Source organism: Vitis vinifera, chromosome 1, assembly GCF_030704535.1.
Source record: "Vitis vinifera cultivar Pinot Noir 40024 chromosome 1, ASM3070453v1".
Taxonomy (NCBI): Eukaryota; Viridiplantae; Streptophyta; class Magnoliopsida; order Vitales; family Vitaceae; genus Vitis; species Vitis vinifera.
Window position 1 is genome coordinate 2342260 of NC_081805.1, and position 18357 is coordinate 2360616.

Here is an 18357-nt window from a genome sequence, read left to right on the forward strand (position 1 = left end):
TAAAATAAAGCAACTGATATTTTCATATTTTCCAACATTTTGATGGGCAGTGATGAGAGATTTTTATATATAATTAGTTTATACATACAAATCTGGAAACCCTGCTTTTGATTATTCTAGGCTGGAAAGCCAAGTTTGATTGACCTTTGGTCAAGCTTTGTCTGTTTGAATATTCTTCAAACAGGTTTGGCTTGCTTTACTGCTTTTATCAACCGTGTCGGCGTACCAAAAGTCTGCAGAAAAAGAGATAAAGAAGTGTCATTACATTTTATGCGGGGCCACACAGCACTCAGCATCGCAACTGCCAAGAAAACTCATGTGCAGTGAAAAGGAAGGCTGAGGAATTTTATAAATATACACGCAGAGATAAGCGCACCAATGACTCTTAACTTAATGCGAAGAGCTCTCTCTGCTCGCTTATCCCTCTCATCAATAATGATGATTGAAAGGGTTTATTCTGTGTTTCTTTGCTTCCTCTTGATCTCAGTCCTTTTCTTCCCATTAGCAGCAGCTGGAAGAGTACTACTAGGTACCCCTCAAAAGGGTATGTTTTACTCGTACTCTCAACATCATTATTTGTGATTAGAAGTTTATTTCATATACTGGTTTTGAATATATGATTATGATTCATTTGTGTCGATTCATGTTTTATGGCAGGGGATGAGGGTGGAGACCATAGCAATGGGAGGAGTAAAACTGAAGTAAAGCCCAGTCACTCGGGCCAAGCCGGCTCCGCCCTTGGCCACTCATCTCCCTCCCACGCAACTCCCTCCGGGGTACATACGGGTGCGCATGCAGTTACTTGTGAGTCATTATTATCCCTTGAAACCATCTTAAAATCCAATGTGTTCGATGGCAGACCAACCCAATATTTGTTAATATCAACTAGGAGTCTACTCAGTTTTTGATAACCAGGACTCCTCCGTATATTGGAATTTGGTAGTTTTGATAGTTCTATAGATGACTCTATCTGCAAATATTTTATAAGAATCGACTTTTATATTTATTGCTATTTTAACTTAAATATCTCTGTTTCATCTGTTATACATAAAACAGCCACAGCCAACACGGCCAACAGGGCTGCACAGGTCGCACCATGTGGTAGCAGTGCTGGGCAACCGTTCGGAGCTAATTGTGTAAAACAGCGTAAGCCGGAACGTTCATGCGGCGAAACTAATCGTGACTGCATAAGAAGCTGACGAAGTGGAAGCATAGTGGACAATTTACAAAAGAGAAAATAATAATTATTTTGTAGTATATGAGGTGATGAATGACATCAAATTGAATTTGATTAAATAAAGTAGTGAATTAAAGATGAATTACAGCCTTCCATTTACTCATCTCAAACAGGAGGATTAAATGAATTAAGGCATTTGTAAAGCATATGATATGCTTATAATACAAATCCAAGTGAAAGAAAAAAAAAAGGCTCCAGTTATTTCTTCGATAGTCTCTCGATTGTCCTTTATACATTATATTTCATTTTATTTTATTTGTTGTACACATTTGTTTCTAGTTTTATAACACATCATTGGTACTGAGCTGCTTCAAAGGTAATTTTTCGAACCTTAATTCAAGGTTGTTAATATAAAATAATTTTTTCATATTTCTATAAATATTCATTTTGATGATTTAAATTATATTATATACAATCAGAGAATATAAGGAAATTATTTTACTTTGTCAAAGGCAAAAGTTATGCATAGATCCCATTTAATATCATCATGCTAAGATACTATATACAAATTATTGTATAGTAAGATGTTATGTTTGATTTTTGAAAAGTACTAAGAAAATATAAATAATTGATAAGAAAAATAGTTTTTTTTTTATGTTTAGTTTCATAAAAAAAAAATAGTTTTTAAAAAAATAAATATAATTAAAATTAATAGAAATTTATATATTTTTAACTTATTTAATTTTTATAAAATGGAGGAAAATAAGTAGAATGAATTTAAAAATATATATATATAAAATGACTTTAAACCTAGTTTTTATTTTTCTTCGTTTTTTTCTTTTCTTCTATTTTTTTCTTTGTATTTTCTTTGAAATTTTTTGGGAACCAAACTGTTAGCCCAAGGGTTCTCTTGATCGGGTTTTGATGATAACAAACCATGGTTAAGTAATTAATTGGTTTAATGTTTAAGAATCTTAGGTATAAACTCGAAAATTCATCAAAGAACCAAATGGATACAAGATCGAGACGCTTGGAAGACTTGAGATCATAGGAAATGAATGTAAGATGAGAGCATGAGTGCACTTAGGATGTTTATACCTTTTCATGCATCTTAGAAAACTCGGTTTATTCTTTAAAACTTGATTTTCTTTAAAACCCGAGTTTTATCAAACATACCTTAGGCAAATTGATTCAAAAGTGGCATATTAACTCACCTAAAGACCTTGCCTAAGTATTGGAAAAGAAAGAAATAAAAAAGGATAGGTTTTCGGGGCCAAAAGGCTCAACCGGTCGAGGCTAAGGCCAACCGGTCAACCGGTTGAGGAACCGGTCGACCGGCTGATGTCGTTCGGTCGAGGACCAGTTGAGGAAGGTTAAAAACCTTCTCTCTCCCAGTAGCCTTCTCTTCCCGGTCGAGGTGATTCCTTTAACGGTCGAGGCAACGGTAACCTGTCATGCATTAAATGCTCCAACGGCTAGTGAACCGGTCGACCCCTAGCTCAACCGGACGAGGTTGCCTTTTGCTGTTTTTGACTCTCGAGCTTAGAAACCTATAAATTGAGAGCTCCACTTCATTCATGACTAAGAGAACAATTGCATTCAAAGCCTACCTACCTGTTCTTGATCAAAAAGCTCTCATTTCTTTCTTAGTGCATTAAACCATCACTTGCATATTCTTAGTGCACTCTTGTAAATCATCCTAGCTTTTTCTTGTACTTGAGCCATCCTTAAGCTAGGTTGAGAGTTTCATATTTGTGTAAACTTAGTGTGAAAGCCTTCAAGTGGTTCAAATCTTGAAGAAATTGTGTAAGAGCTCATTGGAGCCGGAATCCAAGTGTAAGAAGATTGAAAGCTTGATTGAAGCTTCAAGTTAGTGGAACCCTCACTCGGTTAGGAGATTGAGGAGAATGGACGTAGGCAAGGAAGTGTCGAACCACTATAAACCCGAGTTTGAATTCTCTAACTTTATCTCTTTCCTTTATTTATTTTGTGCATATATTATTGTGTGGAAAAAGATTTTGAAAAACCCAATTCACCCCCCCCCCCCTCCCCCTCTCCTCCCCCTTTTAGGTATTTTCCTTAATTATTCATAGCCTTTGTTTTATCAATTGGTATCAGAGCTAGACCTCTTGCTTAAGACTTAATCGTCTAAGAGGAAAATGGTTATTCCATTAAGCTCATCTCAAACTGAAAATTGTTCAAAACATAGAGCTCCATTCTTTACGGGAACTGACTATCCCTATTGGAAAGCTAGAATGACTTGGTACTTACAATCAACTGATTTAGATGTATGGGATGTCATTGAAGATGGCCCAACTTTACCCACTAAATTAGTTGATGGAGTTTTGGTTCCAAAACCCAAGCAAGAATGGAATGAACTTGATAGAAGAAATTTTCAATTAAATGCTAAAGTTGTTTTTACTTTGCAATGTGCTATGGATAGGAATGAATATAATAGAATATGCCAATGTAAATCTGCTAAGGAAATTTGGAGATTGCTTGAAATAACTCATGAAGGAACTAATCAAGTGAAAGAGTCAAAAATTAATATAGTACTTGTCCATAACTATGAATTGTTTTCAATGAAAGAAACTGAATCTATTGTTGAGATGATCACTAGGTTCACTGAAATTGTCAATGGCCTTGAAGCATTAGGAAGGGTCATAAATGAATCCGAAAAGGTGATGAAGATATTGAGGTCTCTCCCCTCAAAGTGGCATATAAAGGTCACCGCTATTCAAGAAGCTAAAGATTTGATCAAGCTACCTATGGAAGAACTCTTAGGGTCATTAATGACTTATGAAATCAGTTTGACAAAGCAACTACAAGAGAGTGAAGACAAAAAGAAGAAAAGCATAGCTCTCAAAGCTACAACCAAGGATGAAGAAGATGTTGAAGAAGAAAAACCAAGTGAAGAAGATGATGATTTAGCTCTCATCACAAGAAAGCTCAACAAGTACATGAGAGGTGAAAGGTTTAGAGGGAAAAAGTTTACCTCTAGAAGAAATCCCTCAAGAAGGGAATCCTCATCACATGGTGACAAGGAAAAATGGGAAGAGAAAGGAGATTTGATATGCTTCAAATGCAAAAAGTCGGGACACATTAAATATGATTGTCCTCTCTACAAAATTGAAGCCAAGAGAAGAATGAAGAAGGCAATGATGGCCACTTGGAGTGAGAGTGAAGAATCTTCCAAGGAAGAAAAGGAGAAAGAAGTGGCAAACATGTGCTTCATGGCAATAGATGATCTTGATGAGGTAAACTCTAACTCTAGTGATGAAGATATGCATGTTATTTTTGAAGAACTATATGAGGATTTTGAAAAACTTAGTTTGAAAAATAATTCTCTTAAAAAGAGAATTCAAGAACTTGAAAAAGAACTTGAGGAAGTGAAAGAAAAGTTTTCAATTGATGAAATCTCTAAAAATCATCTTGAAAAAAAGAATGAGATTTTAAGAAATGAAAATGAAATTTTGAAAAAGAAAAATGAATGGTTGACCTCCTCTCTTTCAATTTTCTCTTGTGGACAAAAGTCATTTGAAATGATCTTAGCAAGCCAAAAATGTGTTTTTGACAAACAAGGACTAGGATTCAAATCTTCAAAGAACCAAAAGTATTTTAAAAACTATTTTGTAAAAGAATCCTCAAGTAAATGTCCTTCCACTATTTGTAACTTTTGTGGAAGAGGAGGGCACATTAGTAGTACATGTCCCTTAAGAAATGGTGCTCAAAAGAATTCAAATGCTGAGGTTAAAAAGGTTTGGATTGAAAAATCCAAAGTCATTAACCCTTAAGGACCCAAAAAGACATGGGTACCTAAACCAACTTGAATTCTATTTTGTAGGGCTCAAAGGAGGATAAGTGGTTCTTGGATAGTGGGTGCTCAAGACACATGACCGGGGATGAATCCAAGTTTGCCTTCCTTACAAAGAGAAAAGGAGGATATGTCACCTTTGGAGACAATGCAAAAGGAAGAATCATTGGTCAAGGTAACATAGGTAATGGTACATCCTCCCTTATTGAAAGTGTTTTATTAGTAGATGGTTTAAAACACAATCTTTTAAGCATTAGTCAACTTTGTGACAAAGGTTTTAAAGTAATTTTTGAAGCATCTCATTGTATCATCAAGGATATTCAAAATGACAAAACCATCTTCATGGGCCATAGATGTGAAAATGTATATGCTATAAATATTTCAAAATATGATGGCCATAATAGATGTTTTTCAAGCATGCATGATCAAAGTTGGTTGTGGCATAGGAGGTTGGGACATGCTAACATGGACCTCATTTCCCAACTCAACAAAGATGAACTCGTTAGAGGCCTTCCCAAAATTAATTTTCAAAAAGACAAAGTTTGTGAAGCTTGTAAAATGGGAAAGCAAATAAAAAACTCTTTTAAAAACAAAAATTTCATTTCAACATCTAGACCTCTTGAATTGCTACACATGGATTTATTTGGTCCTTCTAGGACACCTAGTCTAGGAAGAAAATCTTATGCTTATGTCATTGTGGATGATTTCTCTAGATACACATGGGTCTTGTTTTTAAGTCAAAAGAGTGAAGCTTTTTATGAGTTTTCAAAATTTTGTAACAAGGTTCAAAATGAAAAAGGCTTTACAATCATTTGCATTAGAAGTGATCATGGAAGAGAATTTGAGAATTTTGACTTTGAGGAATATTGCAATAAGCATGGTATCAATCACAATTTTTCGGCTCCTAGAACTCCTCAACAAAATGGGGTAGTTGAAAGGAAAAATAGAACTCTTCAAGAAATGGCTAGAACCATGCTAAATGAATATAATTTGCCAAAGTATTTTTGGGCCGAAGCAGTAAACACTTCTTGCTATGTTTTAAATAGAATATTGTTGAGGCTCATTCTTAAGAAAACTCCTATGAGCTTTGGAAAAACAAGAAACCCAACATTAGCTATTTCAAAGTCTTTGGGTGCAAATGTTTTATATTAAACACCAAAGATAATCTTGGAAAATTTGATGTAAAATCCGATGTTGGAATTTTTCTTGGCTACTCAACTTCAAGTAAAGCTTTTAGAATTTTCAACAAAAGAACCATGGTTGTAGAAGAGTCCATTCATGTCATTTTTGATGAATCTAACAATTCTCTTCAAGAAAGAGAAAGTTTTGATGATGATTTAGGATTGGAGACCTCCATGGGAAAATTGCAAATTGAAGACAAAAGACAACAAGAAGAAAGTGGAGAGGATCCCAAGAAATAAGAATCACCTTTGGCATTACCTCCTCCTCAACAAGTGTAAGGTGAATCAAGCGAAGACCTTCCAAAAGATTGGAAGTTTGTTATCAACCATCCACAAGATCAAATCATTGGTAATCCATCGAGTGGGGTAAGAACTAGATCTTCCTTTAGAAATATTTGTAATAATCTTGCATTCATCTCTCAAATTGAACCTAAAAACATAAAAGATGCTATAGTTGATGAAAATTGGATGATTGCTATGCAAGAAGAATTAAATCAATTTGAAAGAAGTGAAGTATGGGAACTAGTACCAAGACCTTCAAATCAAAGTGTTATTGGAACCAAATGGGTCTTTAGAAACAAAATGGATGAAAATGGCATCATAGTAAGAAATAAGGCAAGATTGGTAGCCCAAGGATATAATCAAGAAGAAGGAATAGACTATGAAGAGACTTTTGCCCCCGTAGCTAGATTGGAAGCAATTAGAATGTTGCTTGCTTTTGCATGCTTCAAAGATTTTATTCTATATCAAATGGATGTGAAAAGTGCTTTTCTAAATGGCTTCATAAATGAGGATGTATATGTTGAACAACCACCCGGTTTTCAAAGCTTTAACTTTCCAAACCATGTTTTTAAACTTAAAAATGCACTTTATGGTTTGAAACAAGCACCTAGAGCTTGGTATGAAAGACTAAGTAAATTTCTTTTGAAAAAGGGTTTTAAAATGGGAAAAATTGACATAACTCTTTTCATAAAAACCAAAGAAAAGGATATGCTCCTAGTTCAAATATATGTTGATGATATTATTTTTGGACCTACTAATGACTCTCTTTGTGAAGATTTCTCTAAGTGTATGCATAGTGAGTTTGAAATGAGCATGATGGGAGAACTCAATTTCTTCCTTGGACTTCAAATCAAGCAACTAAAGGAAGGAACCTTCATCAATCAAGCAAAGTATATAAAGGATCTTCTCAAGAGGTTCAACATGGAAGAAGCCAAGGTGATGAAAACTCCGATGAGCTCATCCATCAAGCTTGACATAGATGAAAAAGGTAAATCTATTGACTCAACTATGTATAGAGGCATGATAGGATCCTTGCTTTATTTGATCGCTAGTAGACCCGATATTATGTATAGTGTATGCTTGTGTGCTAGATTTCAATCTTGTCCTAAAGAATCTCATTTAAGTGCCGTTAAAAGAATTTTTAGATATTTGAAAGGGACAATGAATATTGATTTGTGGTATCCTAAGGGTGATAACTTTGAATTGATTGGTTTCTCAGATGCCGATTTTGCTGGTTGTAGAGTTGAAAGAAAGAGCACTAGTGGCACTTGTCATTTCCTAGGACACTCACTTGTCTCATGGCATAGTAAGAAGCAAAATTTGGTAGCTTTGTCAACGGCGGAAACCGAATACATAGCAGCCGGTTTGTGTTGTGCACAAATCCTTTGGATGAAACAAACACTTAGTGATTTTAACTTGTCTTTTGAGCATGTTCCTATCAAATATGATAACACTAGTGCCATAAATATCTCAAAAAATCCTGTGCAACACTCTAGAACCAAGCATATAGAAATTAGACACCATTTTCTTAGAGATCATGCACAAAAGGGTGACATTACACTTGAATTTGTAAGCACAAAATATCAACTTGCCGATATTTTTACAAAACCTCTAAGTGAAGAACAATTTTCCGATATTAGAAGACAACTAGGGGTTATTTCTCTTTGATCTGATGTGTGTATAATGAATTCTTGTTGGAAATGCATTATGATTGCATAAATTTCATCTCATACGCATCATATAGCAATTCCTTAGGAAATAGGTCAATTTTTTACCAAAATTCAAAATTTCCTTGGCATTGAACATAAAAAATTGGGGATTTCAACTGAAAAAGGCAAGGGGAGGATCACGAGACAAGAAAATGCAAAAAAATTTGGAAAATCTGGCCGTTGATCGTTGATCGTTGACCAAGCAGTCGACCGGTTCGTCGGGGTTGGGAATTTAAAAGGCCCTCGCGCGTCAATTTTTTCCACTGTTCTCCACCGTTCCTTGAAGACTCTTCATCTTCCCGCCTTCAAAGACTAGTTTGGGCTATTCTTTGGACCGATTTCAGGTTTTAGAGTGATTTTGGGACAGATTTGGGCTAGGGTTTTGGTTTGAAACCCAGGGTTTCACCTCTTGAAGGCGTCTCCTCTCTGCACCGCACGTCTCAGGGCTGTTTAGCTCTATCTTCAAGGGTCTAGGGTTTCGGGTTTGTGGTTGCATCTTCATCTCTGCTTTCATTCTCTATTTGGACTCCTTCTTCACCTCTTTCGCTTCATTGATGGCACCACGGAGAGAGACGGGCACTTCCAGGGCTCAGGGCAAGCGCCCTGTTAAGCCATCTCAACCCGAGCAGACGGAGGCTTGTCGAAAGGCGAGGTTTGACATGGCACTCTTCAGTTCGAATGAGGACTATCAGCGCTACAAGCAAAAATTTGCTCAGAGGAAAGTCGTCCTAGGGAGAAGTGTCAATTTCTCCCAACTTCAGCACTTTGGCTTTGAGGGGTTGTTCGGACGGATGGGATGGCTGCCCATAGTGATGATCTCTGAGCCGATTTTCCCGACTCTGGTGCGGGCTTTCTATTCTCGGGCGACCTACGGGCTTGGAGGACCCGTATTATCCATTGTGAGATCCGTTTGAGTCCCGAGAGCATCTGCCACATTCTCGACATCCCTTCGGTTGGACTCCGTATTTATGAGGCCAAGGCGTGGCCCACTGTGCCGGGATTTGAGCCTAGAGAGGTTGTTCAGAGGTTGTGCGGACTTGCTGATCCTCAGGGGATGGGCAAACCATCGGCTCACAGCTTGACAGTGACTAGTCGAGTCCTTCACCATATGATTTGTTCTATTCTCTTGCCACATGGAGGACATCGAGACGAGGTCTCCTACCTCGAGGCTTTCATTGTTGACTCGATCCTCACCGGGAGACGGATTCATGTTGGCTACCTTATGATGATGCACATGATCTCCTGTGTTGAGAGCTCGACACGTGTACTCCCCTACGACCGCTTCCTTACCCGTTCTTTCAAGGATGCCGGGGTCGACTTGAGTAGAGAGACAGATTTTGAGGCTCCCACCACTTATGACACGTATGATGAGCAGTCTCTGGGGTGCATGAAGTTCGAGAAGGCACCCGATGGCTCCTGGGTTAGGAAAGCCGAGCGACAGGCCCGGGAACATGATCAGATGCACCCCGGAGCAGAGGAGGAGGTCAAGATCAGAGAGATGGAGGATGGGTTGGACCCTCAGAGGGACTTTGAGCAGAGAGGGCCCAAGGTTGACATTCCACCTCCACATCAGTCAGAGGGCATTCATGTTGAGGCTACCTTCTCCGAGCCTATGATGACTGAGTCGTCCTTCACAGCAGGCCCTTCATCTCAACCATCATTCACCGAGCTACCATCTCAGGCACCTCATGTTCATGATCATGCGCCTTGGATGGATTTCTCCGCGCAGATCAGCTCTCTTGGGACTCGTATGGAGGAGTTTGCCATAGTCCATGACTCCCGCTTCTACTCTATAGAAGAGCATCTCAATCAGTATCAGGTCGGCTTCACATCTCAGTTTGAGCATCTCGTATAGAGGATTGAGCATCTTGAGAGCCGCTAGGAGAGTCAGCACGAAGAGATGATGGCTTACCTCCGTTCTGTATTTCCCCCACCACCTCCTCAGCCTTGAGTTTGTTTGGGATCCCCCTTCGTTTCTTTTTTATGTTGCCAAAGGGGGAGATATTTATAGGATCTAGGATCTAGGAGTCTCTCATGCATGTCATTATTATCATTGTCATATCTATCTTATTGTACATGTGAGATTTCCATATATTTATGATATGATACTTTTATCCATTGATTTTTCGTGTTTTACATTGTTTATCGCTTGATTGATCCATGATTGGTTTGAGGGGGAGATTTCTTTCTCTCTTAGATAACCAAGGTTTGTCATCATCAAAAAGGGGGAGATTGTTAGCCTAAGGGTTCTCCTAATCAGGTTTTGATGATAACAAATCATTGTTAAGTAACTAATTAGTTTAATGTTTAAGAATCTCAGGTATAAACTCGAAAATTCATCAAAGAACCAATTGGATACAAGATCGAGACGCTTGGAAGACTTGAGATCATAGGAAATGAATGTAAGATGATAGCATGAGTGCACTTAGGATGTTCATACCTTTTCATGCATCTTAGAAAACTCGGTTTATTCTTTAAAACTTGATTTTCTTTAAAACCCGAGTTTTATCAAACATACCTTAGGCAAATTGATTCAAAAGTGGCATATTAACTCACCTAAAGACCTTGCCTAAGTATTGGAAAAGAAAGAAATAAAAAAGGATAGGTTTTCGGGGCCAAAAGGCTCAACCGGTCGAGGCTAAGGCCAACCAGTCAACCGGTTAAGGAACCGGTCGACCGGCTGATGTCGTCCGATCGAGGACCGGTCGAGGAAGGTTAAAAACCTTCTCTTTCCCAGTAGTCTTCTCTTCGCGGTCAAGGTGATTCATTTACCGGTCAAGGTCCGATCGAGGTAACGGTAACCTATCATGCATTAAATGCTCCAACGGCTAGTAAATCGGTCGACCCCTCGCTCGACCGGACGAGGTTGCCTTTTGCTGTTTTTGACTCCCGAGCTTAGAAACCTATAAATTGAGAGCTCCACTTCATTCATGACTAAGAGAACAATTGCATTCAAAGCCTACCTACCTGTTCTTGATCAAAAAGTTATCATTTCTTTCTTAGTGCATTAAACCATCACTTGCATATTCTTAGTGCACTCTTGTAAGTCATCCTAGCTTTCTCTTGTACTTGAGTCATCCTTAAGCTAGGTTGAGAGTTTCATCTTTGTGTAAACTGAGTGTGAAAGTCTTCAAGTGGTTCAAATCTTGAAGAGATTGTGTAAGAGCCCATTGGAGCCGGAATCCAAGTGTAAGAAGATTGAAAGCTTGATTGAAGCTTCAAGTTAGTGGAACCCTCACTCGGTTAGGAGATTGAGGAGAGTGGACGTAGGCAAGGAAGTGTCGAACCACTATAAACCCGAGTTTGAATTCTCTAACTTTATCTCTTTCCTTTATTTATTTTGTGCATATATTATTGTGTGGAAAAAGATTTTGAAAAACCCAATTCACCCCCCCCCCCCCCCTTTTGGGTATTTTCTTTAATTATTCATAGCCTTTGTTTTATCACAAACAATAGCTTATATGCCCAAATCGACACTACTAAGTGGTCTAAGAAAGCACAAGATAATATTTCTTTTCTTTTGTGATTAGGAGAGACATGATCAAAAATAGTAATTATAAATAATACAAGAGTAAAAGTTATAATTGGGCTTTAAAAAAAAAACCTATTTTTTTTTTTACAAAATTCAATTCAAATAGCAATTAAGTCGAGCTTTTCAAAAAATATTTTTAGTTTCTAAAAAAAGTCAATTAATAATTTTTAAGGTAATAAGAATAAAAATATTAAGAAAAAATTGATTATCTAATATAAAAAAGTACAAAGAATGATCATAGAAATAAAATTATACTAATTTCTCAAATATATTTGAAATAGTTTAAGCAATGTTCTAATATTTATAAATTAAATAATAATCCATGAAAGAAGTGAACCAATTAGGCAATTAAGGTAACTTAAATACAAAGAGCCCTCTCTTGCTCTCTCCACCAACAATAATATGGCAAAGGTATATTCTGTGTTTCTTTGCGTCCTCTTGATCTCAGTCCTGTTCTTCCCATTAACATCAGCTGGAAGAGTACTACTTGATAAACCTCAAAAGGGTATGTTTTACTTTTACTTAAACCCCAATATATATCATTATTTGTAATTAGGAATCTCTCGTATACATACACATTACTCAGCCAGTGGTGGACCTGCTGGTTTTGAAAGAGCTTGAAGCAATTTTGATATGATTATGAATTATGATTCAGTTGTGTTGATTCGAGTGTTACAGCAGATGATGTGAGTGGAAAGCATAGCAATGGTGGGAACAAAATTGGAGTAGAGGGCAGTCATTCGAGCCCAGCCCACTCTGCCAAAGGCCATGCGTCTCCCTTCCACGCAAACCCCTCCCATGTTGTTAATCCTAGTAATTCATTATCCCTTACCAATTTCCAGTTTTCCGCGCAAGTCTTTCTTGTGATTGTCAATTATATATGAATTAATTGGTTAAAATGTTGAAATAACCCTCATATGCTTAAAAAATAACATATTTTTAACATAAATACCCTTTGCTATTTCAAATATTTACATGTAGTTTTAAATAAAGGGTTATTTTTTCAAGAAAAAAGTGAGGACATTTTTGTCCAAATGAGATCAAAAAAAGATGAGGGGTTAAATTTTTAAATCTGGGTTTTTAATGACCCTATACCACTAGGAGGTATACTATCTTTTCCCTTTTGAATATTTGTTATCATAAACTAGGAGGGTTCTCAGTTTCTGTATATGCCCAATTTCGTATACCTCAACACCCTCAAGATACAAGCGTGTATCCCTTGGGATTTTATGGGAGTTTTAAAATTTTTGGATTATTTCACAAATTGATGTTACCAATTCAGTTTTATCCTTCGTTATATATCTTAAGTTAAAATATCAATTTTTATATTTATCATTCATTTTTGAAAAACAAATTAACTTCCTAGATTATGAGTGTTGACAACCGCTTGCTCGGTTTAATTTCGTTACTTTTTCTAACAGCTGTCACAGGTCCAAAAGGCACGGCGTATGCTGACAGTTTTCCTTGCGAAGGTCGCAAATGCCTAAGAACCGAAAAATGCAACCCAACCAAAGTTCGCGGATGCCGATAAATCTTCAATACACCCTGAAAGAAGTAGAGATTTATAGCTTATGCTTGTAACTTTGTTTAGAAATTGGAAGGCATTATCAGAAACTAGTATTATGCCTCGTGGTATATTTGGCTTGATGGTCTAGTTTGTAACTTTGTTTCTTTTTGGACAATTGTTGCTATTTTTGCATTGCTTGTTATGGATATGGTAATAACAACTGTGATTTGATTTGGATAATCTACATACTATTTAAGGCTCCACAAACGTAACTTTTAGGATAACATGGAGTCCACATAGTTTTTCCTTTCCAATGCAGAAGAGCATTTAGATATCCCTTATCCTTTTCATAAGATAATTAGTTTGTGCCAAAAGCTTTTCCATTTATGGTCCGAAAAAATATATAAATTGTTCCTAAAGGTCTGCTCCTCTCCAATTGGTAATGAGAATTGAAGATATCCTTTCTTCTTTCGTTAATAACATGTTTCAAGTCCCAAAATCTACTTTTCAAATCAATTCTTTCCTCTTTCCTAAATTAATTAAATTACTTTTTTTTTTAAATCTAAAAAATATAAAAATTATTTTGAACTATTTTTTTATAAGTAAACTTAAAAATGCCTTTTTTTTCCTAAAATTTATTTATTTAGTATTCATCAATGATTTAGTAAAGCTTCTTCTCAATAAAAAAAAAATGATAGATAGAATAGTAAATTTAAATGATTAACTAATTATTTTTTAAAAAATAATTGATATAAAATTGAAATTTTTAGCTTACTTTTTAAAATAAAATTCAAACTTGAAAGAACCATAATTATCTTAGAATTTCTTCACTTTATTATGAAAGTAGGATTTGTTTTTATCTTGAAATTCAATTTTTTATTCCTCAAATTGAAATGTATAATTAAGATTATTATTAAAATTCTAACTATGTCAATCTAAGGTATTTACCATAGACGTGGGAGACTAGGAGGGAACACAGTTATGGTCCCTTTTTATAATTTTAAATTTAAAAGACAAGTGATAATTGTATGTAATAATATAACAAGTATATTAAAAAAAATAATTACATTTACAATAAAATGGGTACGGATATACAATAGGTCTATTACAACTTCAACAGTTGTAATATGACTTTTAGTTAAATTTGTGAAAAAAAATTAAATACTAGATTTTTCCTAAAAGAGATGTGATTTTTTCAACAAGAATTGAAAGTGTGTTTGCAATGGGTATAGGATTATGAATAATTTATGGTCAATAATCTTATTCCTAGCACTTTTTTATATGTGTTAATATTAAGAAATTGAGAAGTCTTTATATAGGTCATAAGCATGAAAAGTATAAGTATTAATCGATATAAGCCCCTTTGTAGCTTAATATGTATATATATATAGAGAGAGAGAGTCTTGTGTGTGTCTCTTGAATCTCTTTGGTTTGTTATCAATTTTTTAAATAAGACCGTGAACCGATCTAACTTGATTTTATGTTTAAAAACCTGAAATTGTTAAAAATAAATTAAACATTTAATCAGCCCGGCCGATTTAGTTCCAACTTTATCGATTCAATTGGCTTTTTGCACACCCATAATCTAAAGTGTGATGAGCAAGGATGAAAATTTTGGTAAATTTCACAAAAAATTGGACGGCTTGGAAAGGGAAAATGTGGGTGAAACCTAACAGAGGAAAATCAAAGAAAATTGATTGGTAAAAAAAAAAAAAAAACCTTCAAAATGTTCAATTAATCAAGAAAAAAAATTGCTAATATGGGGTGCTCTATTTTTTTTATTTTTTTTAATCATAATTATCACTTTAATTATTTTTTTTTAAAAAGATCAAAGTATTGACAAACAACTAAAATATTAAAATTAATAAAAATAAAGATTTAATATTTTATAAAATATTAGTTTTCAATTATTTAATTTGTAATTAAAAATGTAATAAAAATGTTTTAAAGAAATTGTTTTCATTAAATGAATATAATTGAATTAACAGGAATTTAAGATAATTTGAATAGAAAGTTAGGTAAATATAAATTGATTAACATGAATTTGCATAATATGTTTTTAAATAATGCAATTCAATAGTTAAATTTTCATCCACGTACTTTTAAATTTTATATTTCTTATCAAAGCATATTATTTTATTATCCCACACCGTACATATTTTTTTTTCTTAAAATGAATCATTTTAATATATGTATTACTGTTTATTTTATTTTATTTTTAAAGTTTTCCTTAATATTTATATAAGTTATAATCAATTTTCACATCATTATTTTTGTTTTTGGATTTTCGTTTAATATTTCTGTAAAATAAAGCAACTGATATTTTCATATTTTCCAACATTTTGATGGGCAGTGATGAGAGATTTTTATATATAATTAGTTTATACATACAAATCTGGAAACCCTGCTTTTGATTATTCTAGGCTGGAAAGCCAAGTTTGATTGACCTTTGGTCAAGCTTTGTCTGTTTGAATATTCTTCAAACAGGATTGGCTTGCTTTACTGCTTTTATCAACCGTGTCGGCGTGTGAGAACACACCAAAAGTCTGCAGAAAAAGAGATAAAGAAGTGTCATTACATTTTATGCGGGGCCACACAGCACTCAGCATCGCAACTGCCAAGAAAACTCATGTGCAGTGAAAAGGAAGGCTGAGGAATTTTATAAATATACACGCAGAGATAAGCGCACCAATGACTCTTAACTTAATGCGAAGAGCTCTCTCTGCTCGCTTATCCCTCTCATCAATAATGATGATTGAAAGGGTTTATTCTGTGTTTCTTTGCTTCCTCTTGATCTCAGTCCTTTTCTTCCCATTAGCAGCAGCTGGAAGAGTACTACTAGGTACCCCTCAAAAGGGTATGTTTTACTCATACTCTCAACATCATTATTTGTGATTAGAAGTTTCTTTCATATACTGGTTTTGAATATATGATTATGATTCATTTGTGTCGATTCATGTTTTATGGCAGGAGATGAGGGTGGAGACCATAGCAATGGGAGGAGTAAAATTCACGTAAACCCCAGTCACTCGGGCCAAGCCGGCTCCGCCCTTGGCCACTCATCTCCCTCCCACGCAACCCCCTCCGGGGTACATACGGGTGCGCATGCAGTTACTTGTGAGTCATTATTATCCCTTGAAACCATCTTAAAATCCAATGTGTTCGATGGCAGACCAACCCAATATTTGTTAATATCAACTAGGAGTCTACTCAGTTTTTGATAACCAGGACTCCTCCGTATATTGGAATTTGGTAGTTTTGATAGTTCTATAGATGACTCTATCTGCAAATATTTTATAAGAATCGACTTTTATATTTATTGCTATTTTAACTTAAATATCTCTGTTTCATCTGTTGTACATAAAACAGCCACAGCCAACACGGCCAACAGGGCTGCACAGGTCGCACCATGTGGTAGCAGTGCTGGGCAACCGTTCGGATCTAATTGTGTAAAACAGCGTAACCCGGAACGTTCATGCGGCGAAACTAATCGCGACTGCATAAGAAGCTGACGAAGTGGAAGCATAGTGGACAATTTACAAAAGAGAAAATAATAATTATTTTGTAGTATATGAGGTGATGAATGACCATCACATTGAATTTGATTAAATAAAGTAGTGAATTAAAGATGAATTACAGCCTTCCATTTACTCATCTCAAACAGGAGGATTCAATGAATTAAGGCATTTGTAAAGCATATGATATGCTTATAATACAAATCCAAGTGAAAGAAAAAAAAAAAGCTCCAGTTATTTCTTCGATAGTCTCTCGATTGTCCTTTATACATTATATTTCATTTTATTTTATTTCTTGTACACATTTGTTTCTAGCTTTATAACACATCATTGGTACTGAGCTGCTCCAAAGGTAATTTTTCGAACCTTAATTCAAGGTTGTTAATATAAAATAATTTTTTCATATTTCTATAAATATTCATTTTGATGATTTAAATTATATTATATACAATCAGAGATTATAAGGAAATTATTTTACTTTGTCAAAGGCAAAAGTTATGCATAGATACCATTTAATATCATCATGCTAAGATACTATATACAAATTATTGTATAGTAGGATATTATGTTTGATTTTTGAAAAGTATTAAGAAAATATAAATAATTGTTAAGAAAAATAGTTTTCTTTTTATGTTTAGTTTCATCAGAAAAAAAAAAAATTTAAATAAATATAATTAAAATTAATAGAAATTTATATATGTAGACCCCATATAGGCTCGTTTTCATTTTATTTTCTAGAGCCCATTCTTTGCAGGTGTAGGGCTCTCAGCAAGCCACGTATCGCCTCCTTGGTGGCAGGTAGTGGAGTTAAGGGATCAATCAGAATGAGACACCTGTCAAGAGATATTCTAAAAGCTGCAGGTCGTTAGTGAGCGGATGAGAGAGGGTGGCGGTTGGCAGAGGTAGGGGTGCTTTTTGGCGGTTTTTGAGAGTGAAGGCAAGGAGGAGGATTGGAGAGAGGGTGGTGTGGTTTTTTTTTTTAGGAGGTTGGCTGTGATATTTTCAGGAGGAAGATTCTTTCTTGAGGGGGGTAGAAAGCTAGAGAGAAAAGGGGAGTGAGAGATTCCAGAGGTGTTCTGGGAGTGAAAGGAGGAAGTTTTTGGCTAGAAGAGAGGTCAGCGGGACAGAGCCATTTTCAGGTTATAGAGGGAAAAGGAGAGCGATTCTGGCAGCTAGAGGGAGAGAGGACGCTGTTATCAGGGAGGAGGAGATATTTTTTGTGGGAGAGAGAAAGAAAAAGCCAGAGAGGGTTTTTCTGGAGGGGACACTGAGATATTTTGGGGAGGCTAGTAACTTGAGAGGCAGGAGAGCTTAGAGGAGTAGATAACAGAGAAAGAAAGTGGCTGCAGGTGAGTTTGAAGATGAGTTTCTTGCTTATTTTGATTCATATACTTCTCATCTCTTTTCCATTTTGGTTCGCTCTACACTGCTCATCTACTTGGGTTGGATAATATGGATTACATGCTTAACTTCGTTGATTTCTGGATCATACTTATACTCTGCTGTTGTTGATCTCATTGCTATTCTTGTGGTTTGGCTTGGAGCTGGCATGACTCTGTTTTATATACACTGTGCAAATCCAGTTTAAGGAATCCCACCTGTTTTGGGGCCTCCTGAAATGAGGCCCTATACGTTTATGT

The 18357-nt window shown here is 35.6% G+C and overlaps 3 protein-coding genes across 7 annotated transcripts; all 3 read left to right on the top strand.

Annotated features, from left to right (window-relative positions):
* The first annotated feature begins 365 nt into the window (after nt 1-365).
* Nucleotides 366-1449, top strand: LOC104878924 (uncharacterized). Of its 2 annotated transcripts, none has more exons than XM_010649881.2 (3): nt 366-544; nt 658-804; nt 1057-1449. In XM_010649881.2, the coding sequence occupies exons 1-3, from the start codon at nt 379-381 to the stop codon at nt 1197-1199; spliced, it is 456 nt and encodes a 151-aa protein (XP_010648183.1). In that variant the 5' UTR covers nt 366-378; the 3' UTR covers nt 1200-1449. The 2 variants fall into 2 exon arrangements, with proteins under 2 accessions (XP_010648183.1, XP_019074761.1); XM_019219216.2 differs by having other exon boundaries at nt 658-786.
* Nucleotides 1450-12027: 10578 nt separating this feature from the next.
* Nucleotides 12028-13465, top strand: LOC109122425 (uncharacterized). 3 transcript variants are annotated; one of them, XM_019219223.2, is made up of 3 exons: nt 12028-12200; nt 12374-12508; nt 13117-13465. In XM_019219223.2, the coding sequence occupies exons 1-3, from the start codon at nt 12098-12100 to the stop codon at nt 13224-13226; spliced, it is 348 nt and encodes a 115-aa protein (XP_019074768.1). In that variant the 5' UTR covers nt 12028-12097; the 3' UTR covers nt 13227-13465. The 3 variants fall into 3 exon arrangements, with proteins under 3 accessions (XP_019074768.1, XP_019074771.1, XP_059593848.1); XM_019219226.2 differs by having other exon boundaries at nt 12377-12508; XM_059737865.1 differs by having other exon boundaries at nt 12377-12508; nt 13126-13465.
* A 2415-nt stretch (nt 13466-15880) lies between these two features.
* On the top strand, nt 15881-16965 carry LOC100263000 (uncharacterized). Of its 2 annotated transcripts, none has more exons than XM_002280698.4 (3): nt 15881-16059; nt 16173-16319; nt 16572-16965. In XM_002280698.4, the coding sequence occupies exons 1-3, from the start codon at nt 15894-15896 to the stop codon at nt 16712-16714; spliced, it is 456 nt and encodes a 151-aa protein (XP_002280734.2). In that variant the 5' UTR covers nt 15881-15893; the 3' UTR covers nt 16715-16965. The 2 variants fall into 2 exon arrangements, with proteins under 2 accessions (XP_002280734.2, XP_010648165.1); XM_010649863.3 differs by having other exon boundaries at nt 16173-16301.
* Nucleotides 16966-18357: the final 1392 nt, after the last annotated feature.